This window comes from Tamandua tetradactyla, chromosome 1, assembly GCF_023851605.1.
Source record: "Tamandua tetradactyla isolate mTamTet1 chromosome 1, mTamTet1.pri, whole genome shotgun sequence".
In the NCBI taxonomy this organism is placed as follows: Eukaryota; Metazoa; Chordata; class Mammalia; order Pilosa; family Myrmecophagidae; genus Tamandua; species Tamandua tetradactyla.
Window position 1 is genome coordinate 25,423,913 of NC_135327.1, and position 15,243 is coordinate 25,439,155.

A 15,243-nucleotide genomic window follows, 5' to 3' on the forward strand; every position below is an offset into this window, starting at 1 on the left:
TGTCACATACCTAAAATTTGTCTTTGGGCAAATGGTTAACAATCTTTATGACCCTATGCTTCCTATTATTAACTAAGACTTCGCTTTGGGCACAGAATTTTATAAGCTTTTATGGTTTGGGGATGTTTTAGGGCTTTAGGGATATTTTTGTCCCAGGAAGTTTGCAGCTCTGTATTAGTTCCTTTGGAGTTAGATAAGAAACAAGGGACTTGCAGTTGTCTGTTAACTCTTTCAGAGCTGAATAGGAAATCAGGGACTTACAGTTGTCCTATTTTATCCTGCTTCACCGTCTCCTATGACAAGGTCTATTAGATATTTCTCTACATTTTCTTCCAAAAGTTCTATGGTCTCAGCTCTAATGTTTAGGTCGTTGTTCCATTTTGAGTTAATTTTTGTATAAGGTGTGAACTATAGGTCCTCTTTCGTCTTTTGGATGCAGATCTCCAGTTCTCCCAACATCATTTATTGAGGAGGCTTACCTGACAAATGCTGTGGATTCTTTTGCCCATGTGCTCAATGACCAATTCCTGAGATTCCGGGGTTTCAAAGACAGAAAGTTTATTACTAGGCATATAGTAGAAAAGCAAATGGCCTAGCGGCCCAAAATCTGTCTCCTGAACTGCAGTAATTCCGATATTTTATTAGAGAAAAGATGGGCAGATTTAGGATAATGAGCACAGTGGCCCCAGATGATGTAATTAGAGGTGATCTAATTTTGAGCATGTACAGACTGATTACAAGCTTAGTCAGAGAACATGTGTAAGAAAATGGTGGAATGAGGTATTGGTGACTTGTAGATTAAAGTCTAAGCTACTGCTTATGCCAGGTGGGCCCATTTTGATTAGATCTAATATTGGTTATCAAGATTACTTTGGACCTGGGGTCGCTTAGTTCTGGGCTGATCCAAGACCCTTCATTAATAAACATTAGGGGCTGTCTTTAGTGATTACAAAAGACTCTAAAGTTGAAAAACTGGATAACTGCATACAAATAACTTCTGTCACAAGGTTTTTATAATCACAGAGGCAGAAGATAAGGGCTACACAATCTTTATCAGAGATCAAGGCAGCTGGATTACAATTTAGAGATTTCAGGAATTTCCCTGTCTACTCCTACATACCAGAAAGCAAAAGGAATATTTATATAATGATTCAATGATGAAGTCATCCCTTAAATCCTGATTTCTTGGTTACAAGAATTGGCATAACCGCCTTATCAAAGATCAGTTGTCCATAGATGAGAGGGTCTATTTTTGAACACTCAGTTCGATTCCTTTTTGTCAGTATACCTATCTTTATGACAGTACCATGCTGTTTTGACTACTGTAGCTTTGTATTTGCTTTAAAGTCAGGTGGTGTGAGAACTCCCACTTCATTTCTCTTTCTGAAGACATTTTTAGCTATTCGGGGCACCCTGCTTTTCCAAATAAATTTGGTTATTGTTTTTTCTATTTCTGCAAAGTAAATTTTTGGATTTTAACTGGTATTGCATTAAATGTATAAATCAATTTGGATCGAATTGACATCTTAACTATATTTAGTCTTCCAATCTATAGTTTTTCCTAATCAATTCTATAGGAAGTAGATAAATCTACTTCACAAGACTTATCCTCGTCATTTGAGGAAGCCAGTTACAGAGCATTCTGGTAATCTATTGCTGTGTAACAATTTTTTCCAAAACTTCATGATTTAAACAAGTACACTCATTTATTTTGCTCATATCTGCAATTTGGGGTGGGCTTAGCAGAGATGACCCCGTTTGTTTTACAATTATCTGAGGCCTCATCTGGGAAGATTTTAATAGCTGGGGGCTAGAACACCCTAGGCTTCTTCACAGCAGGGACTTCTTTTATGGCAGCCAGATTCCCCACAGCAAGTGTTCCAAGACACTCAAGAATAAGCTGCAAGACTTATGACCTATTCTCAGGAGTTCCAGGAAATCACTTCCACAGTGGTCTACCAGTCAAACAACTCACTAAGGTTAGCCAGATTTGAGGCAGGGGTGAGAGGCTGAGGGGCAGTGAGGTGTGTGGAGAGAGGATTAGTCTTTGTGTCTCTGTGTAAGGAGGATAAAAGAATTGGTATCTGTGTTTAATCCATCATAAACATGTAGAAAGTATAGTGGACTCTCGACCAACAACAGTAAAGGAAAAAGAAGATAGCAATACTTCCCTTCATAGGTCAAGGGAACTTTTTTTTTTTAAGGACAGAGACTTAGAGCATATTTTGAGCCTAAGAAAAAGAATCAGAGTAGATTAAGAAAGTAAGAACGAGAATGTTGGCTGCTGCAAAGTAGGATGCTTCCTAGAGCAGCCATATCTAGTTCAGGGAATGCTGCTCAATCGATGCAAATCCTTTCTGTTATCCTTGAGTGTTGTGTTGGTAAAGTCACCTGAAACTTCACAGCCTGAGCTCAGTTTTGCTTTGGGGAGAGAAGGGAGGGGCTGGTTCTGCTACTGGTCTGGAACAGTAGGGGAAGCATTGCTTCCAGAGGCCAGATTATGGCTCTTGTTAGCCTCCCCCATCTGACTGGGGCCTTGCCAGAGAGAAGGGCCATGTTTTCCATCCCCCTATCTCATGTGCCTGGGGCTTCAGGTGTCTAGAATCTGAGTTCTCGCTGAAACAGAGTCCCTCCTCATCAACCAGGTAGTTTCTCTCTAACAGTCAGAAGAGCAACTCAGGACAATCAAGAACTCAAAATCAAGGCAGCCAGGTCTTCTTATGGCACATCTTCACATCCACCCACATTCTTCCTTTGATTAAAGCAAGTCACAGTTTCAGATTCCAGAGTCAAGGACCATATAGGATAATGCCAGGAGGACTTCCATTGGGAACCACCAAAGTAACAATGAACCAGATAAGAAGAGTTCATGGGTAGACCCATGACAGCTGAGAGTGCTCCAGTTCCCAATTTTATGCTGTACTCTCTTCAGAGAAGATGGTTGGAGAGTGTAAACAGTGGCAAGCAAGGTAATTCTAAACTTCATCCAGAGAATTAAAGGTACGGATATGGGCTGCCAGCGGACCAGCCTGTATCAAAACAAACTGGCTGTGCGTGTCATCATTCGGTCTAGTATGAATAGATTGTATGCCAGGATTTTTTTCTTTTTCTTTCTTTTTCTTTTTTGAATCACAAGGGTTTTGTTATCCCTCTTTTATAACTCTTTGTTATACAGTACTCCACCTAGCATCACATCAAGCCGCCGCCTCCTAGGCCTTTTCAGGCTGGTATCTACAGTTGAATGCTGCCAGGGGCGCGGAGGTCTTGGGGAGTGTGGCCCTGAAAACCGCCGGCGGGCCCGTAGTCCTCCTGGGCCTACTTCTCTCAGTGGTGCTTGGCTAGTACAGCAATACGCTCCCAGGCAGCTAAGAGGGCTGCAACTCCGCAGCCAGCATTCCGAGAGAAGGAGGAAAGCTACAGTGTCAGGGATCCTCGGTAGCAGCGAGTCCCAGGTCTTCCCAGACCCGCCTCCAAGGCCTAGCATTCCTAAGACCTGGAGCGAAGGGCCCCGCCCACGCACGCGCCGACCCCGCCTCCCGAGCAGCTCTGACCCCGCCCCAGGGATTGAGCGTGTGAGCCACCGTCCGTACAACCCCGCCCCGCACGGCCAGGCGAAGCAAAGCCGGCCGTGCGGTGTGTGTGTATGTGTTCGCCGGGCGCCGTCTCAGCCCCGGGAAGATGGTGGCGGCGGCGACTGAGGCGAGCCTGAAGACGAGGACGGTGGCAGCGACGATAGCGCCCGCGAGCAGGAACGGCGGGCTGTGCCGGGACTGGGACGTGACCCGGGCTGGGAGGCCAAGTCTAGGGGCCGGGTTGCGCCTCCCGCGTCTGCTGTCGCCGTCTCTGCCGCCGCGGCTGCTCCCGCTGCTGTTGCTCCCGCTGCTCCTACTGCTGCTCCTGCTGCCTTGGGCGGCCGAGGCCGCGGCTGCAGCGGCGGCCGTGTCGGGCTCAGCCGCAGCCGAGGCCAAAGAATGCGACCGGCCCTGTGTCAACGGCGGCCGCTGCAACCCTGGCACTGGCCAGTGCATCTGTCCCGCAGGTTGGGTGGGAGAGCAATGCCAGCACTGCGGGGGCCGCTTCAGGTGAGTGGAGGGTGGTGTTGGAGGGTCAGGCCCAGCCAGGGACTGGGGCCGAGGGGCGCTCGAGACGCCTCTAGGCTAGATGCGGACGCCTGGCAGAAAGTGGGGAGGGTAGGAATGCCCCAGTGTGGTTGAGGACCATTTGCTTCCAGGGAGATCATCGTCTCTGGTCTTTCAGTGGAAGGTGAAAGGTGCGAGGTAAGGGTGGGGGCACCCCCAAGGCATTAGAGTGCATCGGGCTAGATGGGAAGAAAGCTTAGGGCCCCAAAGAGTATCCAAGTCAGCCTCTGAAATTATGCCTATTTTGGATAAGCAAGGTGTCAAAGGAAAGGTGAGTGAGCCAGTCCTATTGAAATTTTGTTTTAAAATTACCTTGTGCTCTAGGGCCTAATGAGTCTCCTGGCTGGTTGGACATGTGGGCTACTCTGAAGAAGCAGGCCCTTGGAAGTGATTTATTGGCTAGTGATAGAGGGGAAAGGGTAGGATTGTGAGATATTAGAAATAGAAGAACCAGTGGTTGTTGGCTAAGGGAAAGTGAGGAAATTAACTCAGTGGAGGGTCTGTTGTGGCCAGAGGATGGATAGAGGCTTCTGTTTGCCCTGGTTTCTAGAGAATATGGAGTTCTGAATTGGCCTGGTTTTTGGGCAGTACCTCTTTGGAGAGATCATTAACTAAGTAATTAATACTTATTTATTTGCTTCATTTGTGCGTGGATTTCCGGGTAATACACATAAATAGATTAGCTAGACTTCGGCCTAGTTAACAAGGATTGTGGACTATAACAAGAGAAAGAGATGTACACAGGTAACCCTAGTCATTCATATCTTTGGCAGATATTTGCTGAGTACCTATGATGACCTGTGTCAGGAAGAGGGGAAAATATGTGAACAAGATAGACAGGTTCCCTGCTCTTCTGGATCTCATATACTAATGGAAGAAGCAGGAAAATAACCAGTAAAGAAATGGAATAAGTGAAAATGAACTAGATAATTTCAGGTAATGTGTAAATGTTATGAGAAAAATAAAACAGAGTGGTCTGGTGGAAAGTCATTTGAAGTAATGTTGAGCTGAGACCTGAATGAGGTGATGGGGAACCTGTGGGAATTCAGGGATGGAAAAGTTGTGACCAGTTGGGGGTGCAAGGAAGACTTTGAGAAGGTGGTGACATTAGTTTTGAGCATTCCAGGCTATGTAGGATTTGGAAATATGGAGCAGAGAAAAAATCCAGATGGAAGAAAGGATGCAAACAAAGTTGTGGAGACTTGGAAAGTAAAGTCTTGTTGGTGCCAGAGGATATAGAAGAGAATTGTGAGGGAAAAGTTTGGAATGGTAGATTTGTAGATTCTTGTAATGCCTGAGCTTCAAAAGAACTCTGAGAATATTGTGGAGATGCACGCTTCCTAATTTTATGAATGGAGAAACCAAGTGACTAAATGGCTGGTGTGTAGTGGGGCTGGCCTTGTAATTTAGAGTGTTTTGACTTATGAGCTCCATTAATCTATACATATTTGTTAAGGGCTCTTCTATGTTATGTTGTAGAATACAATAGCAAACAAGACAGATTCATCCCTGCTTTTGTGGTGCTTACATTCTAGTTTGGGAATAAAATATCCAATAATCGGCTTATAATTCTGCTTAATATGCTGGAGGTGAAGGGCTGGGGACATAAGGGGATTTAACTTGGTTTGGAATGGGGGTGCGTTAGTCACTGAATAAGTGGCTTTTTATATATTTTTTTATATAAATATACAAATATACAAAAAAAGTGATAAATTTCAAAGTACATTTTAACAAGTAGTTGTAGAATAAATTTCAAAGTATGGTATGGGTTACATTTCCACAATTTCAGAAAATATCAAGAAATATAAAGAAATATCAAGATGACTCAGTAGTCATACTAATTTGTTAAATCCTATCTTCTCTACTGCAACTCCTCCTTCTCCTTTGATCCTTCTCCAAGCCTTAGGGATATTTTGGCAATGACTATTCTAACTTCTTCATGTTGAAAATGGGTGTCGACATTATGGGGTAGGAGGATGCAGTTGGTTGATGCTCTTGGAGAGACTGGCAACTCTGCGTTTCAGGTCTTATTGGGCCTAGGAGCCTTCTGAAGGTTTAGGTTTCTGAAAAATAAATGAATAAATGACTTTTGAATTGAGATCTGAGAGATGAGATCTCTTACTTGATGGTTGGGGTGTGGAGGAACCAGCATGCAGAGGATTGGAGGTTGCAGAGCAGGCTGGATGAAGGCCAGGTGGCTGGAGCAGAGAGAGCAAAGGGAAAAAAAACAAGGCTGAGAGATAAGAAGTGGCCAGGCCATGTGGACACCTGTTGGTCAAATTGAGAGTTTTGACTTTTAGCCCAGGAGCAGGGAATAACTTTTGTTTTCACTACATTATAGGCTGTTAGATCAGTGCCAAAGCAAGAATGGCCTTGGTGAGGCCAGATCATTTTGAATTTGAGGAGCTTCAAAGGTCAAGTTAATGGAGAGTTAAGTCAGATGAGCATTCTTCAACTTCTGAAAATCATGGGTTGCTGTGGTAAGCATTGAGAGGTAATGGGGTGGGGATGGATAGTCGTAGCAAGATTTATCTGTTTATAATCCTTAGAGTAGGTAGACTTCAGGTGTGAGATATGGTGGACAATTAGATGGGAAGCTGTTGGCATGGTTCAGGCCAATGGTAATGAGAACTTGAGCTAGGCTGTGGGAGCTGAGGCAAGGAAAGATGCTAGCTGGCATTGTAAAGGTAAAATGGACAGGTCTCTCTTTGAGTTTGCTTTTGAAAAGACAAGATCCCCACTTGCTATGGGGAAGAGGAGCCTGATACTGGTTGTCTCACATGGTGTCATGTGTGAGTAAGGGGCTACCCTCTTTCTGTGGTCACTCCATTTGAGCTGATTCTAGATGATTTAAGTGCTCTTTACTGAGCAAAGAGTTGTGACTTTGGTCCTAATGGTACCATTAAATTTTGTGCATTTCTGGGTTTGCATTTTCAAAAATGGAAGTAGGAGGTATTTATGTCTCTGGCCTTTTTTCACTTTTTGTAACATTTTTAGTCAAAGAATATTTTGAGGGGGAAGACAGTGAAATGTTGGTTTTGATTGCAGTGGTGTGTATCTTGATTTAACTTACAAACCTCTGTTATTAAATCAAAAGACAATAAATGAATACCATTCTGTATAATTGTTGTTTGGAATGGTATCAACTGTGTGTGTTTGCTTCTGTAAGTCAGTATATTTTATTAGTGGGCACTTTTTGTACTAGAAATCTTATGTTAGAATTGCTTTTATGAGTTTTTTTCTCTTAATTGAAGAAAACGTGGAATAATGAGAAGATGCGGTTTCACTAAAGTTACCCATCACTGTGTGCCAACTATGTACCAGGGACTTGGCCAGGTAGTTTCATGTACATCATGCCGTTTAATCCTCAGGACTTGGGGGTTGTATAAAATTTGTATTATTGTATGGCTGTAGTTTGAAAATTTACATTTTTTCCAAATAAAAGATACTATTAAAATTAATTACAGAGAATAAGGTTAATGGTATTGGTTTAAGAAAAATAACTCGAATCTTTAGTGGATAATTTCTAAATAGTATCATTTTCATGAGAATTATCAATTCAGTAATCATTTTTTTGTATTTGTAACATCACCAATGAGTTTTTTCTTTGGGTAATAAATAAACTGCATCAAATCAGAGAATAAAGTGATTAAGTCTAAGCCCATTTATAGCATTAATATGCATTTAATACTTTTAAGTTATTGCTATACAAAACTTTTGAAAGGATAGGATAAAATAACCTAGTGACTTGGAGCCTATGATGTTGAATGAAAAGGCCTTGCTGGATTTAATTGCCACTTAATTTTCCCTTTTGGACATTGGTTTTTGAAGTACTAGAGAAATTTTACAAAGCCATACAAGGATTTTGATCAGAAGATTTGACAAAAGTGATTGTCTTAGTTTGCAAGCTGCTGGAATGCAATATACCAGAATTGCAACAGCTTTTAAAAAGGGGAATTTAATAAGTAACAAGCTTACAGTTAGAGGTTTATAAAAATGTCCAAACTAAGGCATCCAGGAAGAGATACTTTAATTCAAGGAAGGACAGTGGGTCAGAAACACCTCTGTCTGGTGGATAGTCACGTGGCTGGCATCTGCTAGTCCCTTCTCCTGGACTCTTTTGCTTTTAGCTCTGTTCCTGTGGGGGCTCCGAACTTTGTTTTTCCAGGCTGGATTTCATCACTTGGCTTCTCATGGTGAAGTCTCTTGGGCTCCAAGCATCTCCAAATGTCTATGTCTCTGCTCTCCAAGTGTCAGCTGTGCTCTGAAGTTTCTGTTGGCTATGTCATTTCTGTTGTTTCTGTAGGGTCTGACTCTGTCTAAAATGTTTCCTCTTAAAGGACTCCAGTAAACTAATCCAGACCCACCTAGATTGGGTGGAATCACATCCCTGTCTAATCAAAAGGTCACACCCACAGTTGGGCACACCACATCTCTGTGGAGAAAATTGAATCAAAAGTTTCCAACCTATAGTACTGAATGAGGAATAAAAAAAATGGCTGCCCCCCACAAGACTGAATCAGGATTAAAACATGGCTTTTCTGGAATACGTAATATTTTCAAACCAGCACAGTGATCTTCAATCAGATTTGCAGAATTAGTATCATTTTATGCCCATCAGTAACTTGTATTTCATACAATTGCAACTTTTGCTTCTTTTTAAATAGATGCCATTAATCTCTTTTAATTATTTGAACCACAGGAACAGCTTTTCGACCACTGATTGAGAAATATGAGTAAGTAACTGATTGCCTTAAAGCTATCATCTGTTTGCTGCTGGTTCAGTCCCTGGCACTAACTTTAACTTCCTTTTAGTACAAACTACTGCAAGCCTATAGAGAATGAAGGGATAATAAAATGAACATCTGAGTATCTAGCACCTAGTTTTGCTGAATTTTCTTCTTATTCATTGTTATTATTTTAAGTAATAAAATATTATAGATGCCGACCAAAACCCTGGTGTACACCTCCCTAAACCTTTTCATAACCGGTGTGGTGAAATTGATGTTTATCATTTATTTTGCCAGTTCTTTTTCTACCACAGATGCATGTATCTAATAACAATTTCGGGTATCCAAGAACAAGATCATATTTTAAACTTTATGAAATGGTAATGTTCTGTAATGTGTTTTTTCTACCTGACAATATGCTTTCGAGATTTGTGTTGATAAATGTAGCTTTAGTTAATTTATATTTAGATTAATTACAGAAGAATTCCCATTTATTTACCCATTCTCCTGGTCATGGGCATTTAGATTTTTCTAACTTTTGCTGTTACGAACAGTGCTGCAATTAACATTCTTTCATATCTTTTTGTGTACCTGTGTGTGATTTTTCCTCTAGGACAGTGATCCTCAAACTTTTGAAGCACCTCTAAAATAACTTTTATATTCTGTTTGCTTCCTTGTTTATTTTTAGGTTGACATGTTGTTTAAATGACACATGCCATTTAAAAAAATGGCTTTATATAGCTTCAATGAGTGTAATTTTTTTTTTTTTTTTTTTTGTATGGGCAGGCACCAAATGAGTGTAATTTTTATGGTATTATAAATACAGTGTAATCTAACTAAAAAAACTTATATCACTTTTTAAAATGTATTCGATGGTATCTAAGTTCCATAGTAATTTCATACCCATTCTCATCCATTTAAAAAACGCATGAGTTTCAACAGTCAAATTGTGCAGCAGGATTCATTTTTTTCTTAAATTATTATTTTTATTCTGTTTCCCCATATCATTTTTTTCTGCCTTAGAAAATCTGATCCTTTTGGTATGACGCATACTGAAAAATTCACTATTTTAAAATGTGCAACTCAGTGGTTTTTAGTATATTCACAAGGTTGTGCAACCTCCACCATGATCTCATTATAGAATATTTTCATCAGTCCTAAAGGAAACCCTGTATCTAGTACCAGTCATTCTCCATGTTCCTTTACCCCAGTCCCTGGCAACCACTATTCTACTTGCTGTTTCTATGTATTTGCCTCTTCTAGACATTTCATATAAATGGAATCATATAATATGTGGCTTTTGTGTTTGATTTCTTTCACTCAGCATAATGTTTTCAAGATTTATCCATCTTGTAGCATTTATCAGTATTTCATTCTTTTTTATGGATGGGTAATATTCCATTGTATAAATAGACCACATCTTGTTTATCCATTCATCATTGGTGGACATTTGAGTTGTTTATACTTTGGGTTGTTATCAAAGTTGCTATGAATTTATGTACAGGTGGTTTTTTTTTTTTTGGTGTGTGTGTGTACGTATCGATGTCTTTTGGATGTATACCTAGTGGTAGAATTCCTGTCTATATGCTAACTCTCATTTACTTTTTAAGGAACTTAAAAACTTTTCCACGGTTACTATACCAATTTCTGTTTGTACCAGCACTATATGAGGGTTCCAGTTTTTCTACATTCTTGCCAATACTTGTTATTTTACATTTTTTTTGTTATAACCATTCTAGTGAGTGTGAAGTGGTACCTCATTGTGGCTTTGATTTGTGTTTTCTTAGTGACTATTAATTTTGAGCATCTTTTCATATGCTCTTTGGTCATTTGTGTATATATATATATATATATATATATATATATATATATATATTGGAAATGTCTTTTCAAATCCTTTGCTCATTTTAAATTGGGTTAGTTGTCTTTTTATTGTTGAGTTGTAAGATTCTTTATTTTGAATACTAGACCTTTGTCAGATATAATTTGCAAATAATTCTTTTCATTCTTTGGGTTCTGTGTTTACTTTCTTGATGTGTCTTGTGATAAGCAAAGGTTTTTAATTTTGATGAAGTCAAATTTATCTACTTTTCCTATGGCTATTTTTGCTTTAGGTGTCATAGCTAAGATCAAAAAGTTTTTCCCTTTTGTTTATCTCCAAGAGTTTAGCTAGGTTTAGCTCTTAAATTTAGGTCTTTGATCCATTTTGAGTTGATTTTTGTATATGTTATAAGGTAAGGGTCCAACTTCATTTTTTGCCTGTGAATTTTTTGCCAACTTCATTTTTTGCCTCTCCCATTTGTTGAAAAGACTTTTCTATCTCTGTTAAATGGTTCTTTTCTTACCCATATTGAAAAATCAATTGGCCCTAGGTATGGGCTTATTATTGAACTCTCAATTGTATTTCATCGAGCTATATGCCTTTCCTTATGCCAGTATCACATGTGGTAACTGAAGCCTTCTAGTATGTTTTGAAAGCCCTCCATGTAATTAAAAAAAAATGTTTTATTTTGAGATAATATACAGTTGTAAGAAATAATTTGGAGATTTATACCCTTCACCCATTTTTCCCTAGTGATAACATCTTATATAACTATAGTATAAGATCAAACCAGGAAATTGCATTGATACAATCCTTATTTACATTTAACTAGTTTTACATGTACCCATTGTGTGTGTGTGTACTCTTATTTTCCCCATAGAATTTTGTTCTCATATATTTCTGTGCTTGAATATAGTTGATTGAGCATCCTATCATACTTCTCTCTAACAAAATTTTGTATGTAAATAAAACATTTTTTTTCCAGCTTCTGTGACCATGAGACTCCAAAGTATTGAAGATCTCTTTTGGAATAATTAATCGCTGTGGTTATTAGTACCCAACTAAGGAAACCATGTAAATGTAATAATATAAATAATTTTATAAATAATTTTTAAACATAATAGGTAAAATTTTGTTGGAAAAGCATCTCTTACTGAGCTGGATGGTACTTTTTTGTTCATCTGAAAGGATGCTATAACATTGCTAGAATGAGCCAGAGCTCAGTATAAACTGTATTCCTTTTATTTTTTATAAGTGTAAGACAAATTTTATTAATATAACTATATCTGGATGGAAAGCATTTTGTTGTGGAAGTGTCTCTCAATTCTGTGAACTTCTTTTCAGTTGTATGTTAAAAGTCAAATGGTGATTTTTCATCAAAAATTTTTAAAAAATATCTACCAGGTGACAGTTGAGCTAAGCTTCTCTCTAATTTTGTTGTAAGCAAAAATTGGAAGTCACTTGACTTACAAAAGAATTTATTACCCAATCATTAGACTAAATTACTTTCTGAACATTGAGTCTGACGTGAAATTTTTTGTTGTTGTTAGAGGCCCTGCAAGTTTTTGCATTCCGGGTGCAGTGAGCTAGAGGTATGCCTTTACTTTTCTAGGTGGGAAAATCTTCCATAAGTTTGTGAAAGGAGACCAGTAGAGCGAGTACTTTTTCTCAGGTATATTGATTTTAGGCCAGAGAGTGTGTGTGAAAGATATTGCTTTAAATTTATTCAATTTGAACTATCCAGACCCTGTACCTCTTGGAAAGTTTTCATGTATCAACCCACGTTAATTTGATTATGTTGTCTGCAGTAAATACCTAGTAGTAAAATTGCTGGATGAAAGCACTTTAATTTTAGATATTACCAAATTGTTCTTTTTTTCTTGTTAATTTTTTTTTTTATTTAAGGAAACAAACAGTACACTTAAAACCACCAACAGTGGTTATCTTAGTTAGCTTAACTATAGGCATATTTAAATAAAGTGTCTATATAGTCATTGTAAAGCCTGTATTAGCGCAGTAAGTTTCATAAACCAATTTAAAATTAAGGCCACAAGGGAAAAATCTGCACATTCATATAGCAAAGTTCTTAAATTCTAAGTATTAAACATTAACTTTGATACCATTTGATCAACTGTCAAAACTGTGAATGTTCTCAAAATATCAAGTAGAAGGTTCTTACAAATATCTGCATTGCTATAGTAATGACAAATATTGCTAAATATTTTCCTGATTTCCTGAAAATATGGAGATAACAAATATTTTTACAATTAACATATGGAAATCTGAACCACCTAAAATGGGTGTCTAAGTTAGCTTATCCATAGACATATTAAGAAAGAATCTAAGTAATCATCAAAAAGCCTGCATGTACAATATGTGTTCATAAACCAATTTAAAATTAAGGCCACAAGGAAAAATCTATAAATGTAAATATCAGTTACTTGAATTTTAAATATTAAACAGTATCTTAAATATTGTTTGATTAACTATCAAAACTGTGTGCGTTCTCAAAATATCAAGTAAAAAGTTATCAAATATCAACTTTGCTAGAGTAGTGAACTATGTTACTAAATATTTTCAAAGTTTTGATTTCAGGAATTTGTTTTATCTAATATTACTATAACTGCCTGTAATTTTTAAACCATTTTTTAGTTGTAAAATATAACATATATATACAAGAAAGAAAAAAAGCAATAACTTTCAAAGCAACTTCAACAAGCAGCTACAGAACAGATCCCAGAATTTGTCATGGGCTACCATGCCCTCAACTCAGATTTTTCCTTCTAGTTGCTCCAAAACACTGGTGGCTTTATCAGTCATCAGTCCAGTACTGGACTCATACAGTGTCTTCCTTTTGTGTCTGACATATTTCACTCAGCATTATGGCCTCAAGATTCATCCATATTGTCATATGTTTTGGGACATCATTTTGTCTAAATGCTGCATAATATTCTATCCTATGTATATACCACATTTTATTTACGTGTCTGTTGATGGGCACCTAGATTGTTTCCATCTTTTGGCAATTATGAATAGTGCCTCTATGAACATCAGTGTGTAAATGTCTATTTGTGTCACTGCCCTCAACTCTTCTGGGTGTATACCGAGTATTAGTATTGTTGGGTCCCTATAGGGCAACTCAATATTTAGTTTTTTGAGGAATTGCCAACTGATTTCCACAGCGGTTGAAACATTTACATCCCCACCAGCAGTGATTGAGTATTTCAGTTTCTCAGCATGTTCTCCAACATTTACAATTTCCTGTTTCTTTAATAGCAGCCATTCTTATAGGTGTGACATCATCTCATCGTCTTAATTTGCATTTCCTTTATAGCCAATGAAGAGAAGCAGTTCCGCATGTGCTTTTTAGTCATCTGTATTTACTCTTCAGAGAAGTGCCTGTTCATTTCCTCTGCCCATTTTATAATTGGGTTGTTTTTTTTTTGTTGGTAAGCTGTCTAATTTCTTTATATACATAGGATAGCAAGCCTTTATCTGATAATTTGGTTTCCAAATATTTTCTCCTGTTGTGTTAGCTGCCTCTTCACCTTTTTAACAAAGTCCTTTGAGGTACAGAAGCTCTTGTTCTTAAGGAGTTCCCATTTGTCTGTTTTCTTTTTCACAGTTTGTGCTTTAGGTGTAAAGTTTAAAAAATGACCTCCTATTACTGGATTTTGAAGATGTTTCCCTACATTTGTTTCAAGAAGTTTTATGGCACTGACTCTTACATTTAGGTCTTTGATCCATTTTGAATTAATTTTTGTATAGGTTGTAAGGCAGGATTCCTCTCATTCTCTCAGCTATTGAAATCCAGTTCTCCCATGCCCATTTATTGAAAAGATTATTCTGTCCCAATTCAGTGGATTTGGGGGTTCAATCTTACTGAAGATCAAATGTCCATAAATTTGGTGGTCAGTTTCTGTACTCTGGATTCTGTTCTACTGGTCAGGCCTTCTGTCTTTGTGCCAGTACCATGCTGTTTTGACCACTGTAGTTTTATAGTAAGCTTTTAAAGTCAGGAAGTGATAGACCTCCCAGTTTGCTCTTCTTTTTTAGCATATCTTTAGCTATTCGAGGTTTCTTTTCCTTCCATATAAATTTGGTAACCAGTTTTTCCAAGTCTTCAAAGTAGGTTGTTGGGATTTTTATTGATATTGCATTGAAATCTGTAGGTCAGTTTGGGTAGGATAGACATCTTGATGATATTCAGTCTTCCTATCCATTAGCATGAAATATCTTTCCATCTATTTAAGTCATTTTTAATTTCTTTTGGCAATTTTTTTGTAATTTTCTGTGTATAAGTTCTTGACATCCCTAGTTAGGATTATTCTTAGGTACCTAATTCTTCTGTCCACTATTCTGAATGGAATGACTTTCGATAGGTCATTACTTGGGTATAGAAACATTACAGATTTTTGTACATTAATCTTGTATCCTGCTACTTTGCTGAATTTGGTTATTTATTTATTTATTTATTTATTTTTAATTTTTTACATGGGCAGGCACTGGGAAACGAACCCGGGTCCTCGGGCATGGCAGGCAAGCACTCTTA

The 15,243-nt window shown here is 38.2% G+C and overlaps 1 protein-coding gene across 4 annotated transcripts in view; it reads left to right on the top strand.

Moving 5' to 3' along the window:
* The first annotated feature begins 3,596 nt into the window (after positions 1 to 3,596).
* The window catches only part of ATRN (attractin), a 251,559-nt gene continuing 239,912 nt past the window's right edge, over positions 3,597 to 15,243 (top strand). For 3 of the 4 annotated variants that reach the window (XR_013156514.1, XM_077112624.1, XM_077112634.1), the window contains exon 1: positions 3,597 to 4,082. Coding sequence is in view for 2 of the 4 variants with exons in the window: in XM_077112624.1 (XP_076968739.1) it covers positions 3,679 to 4,082 (404 nt within the window). In the remaining 2 variants the exon portion in view is untranslated. Of the gene's footprint in view, positions 4,083 to 6,210; positions 6,620 to 15,243 lie in introns of those variants that run through there. The other variant, XM_077112643.1, reaches the window with a different exon arrangement.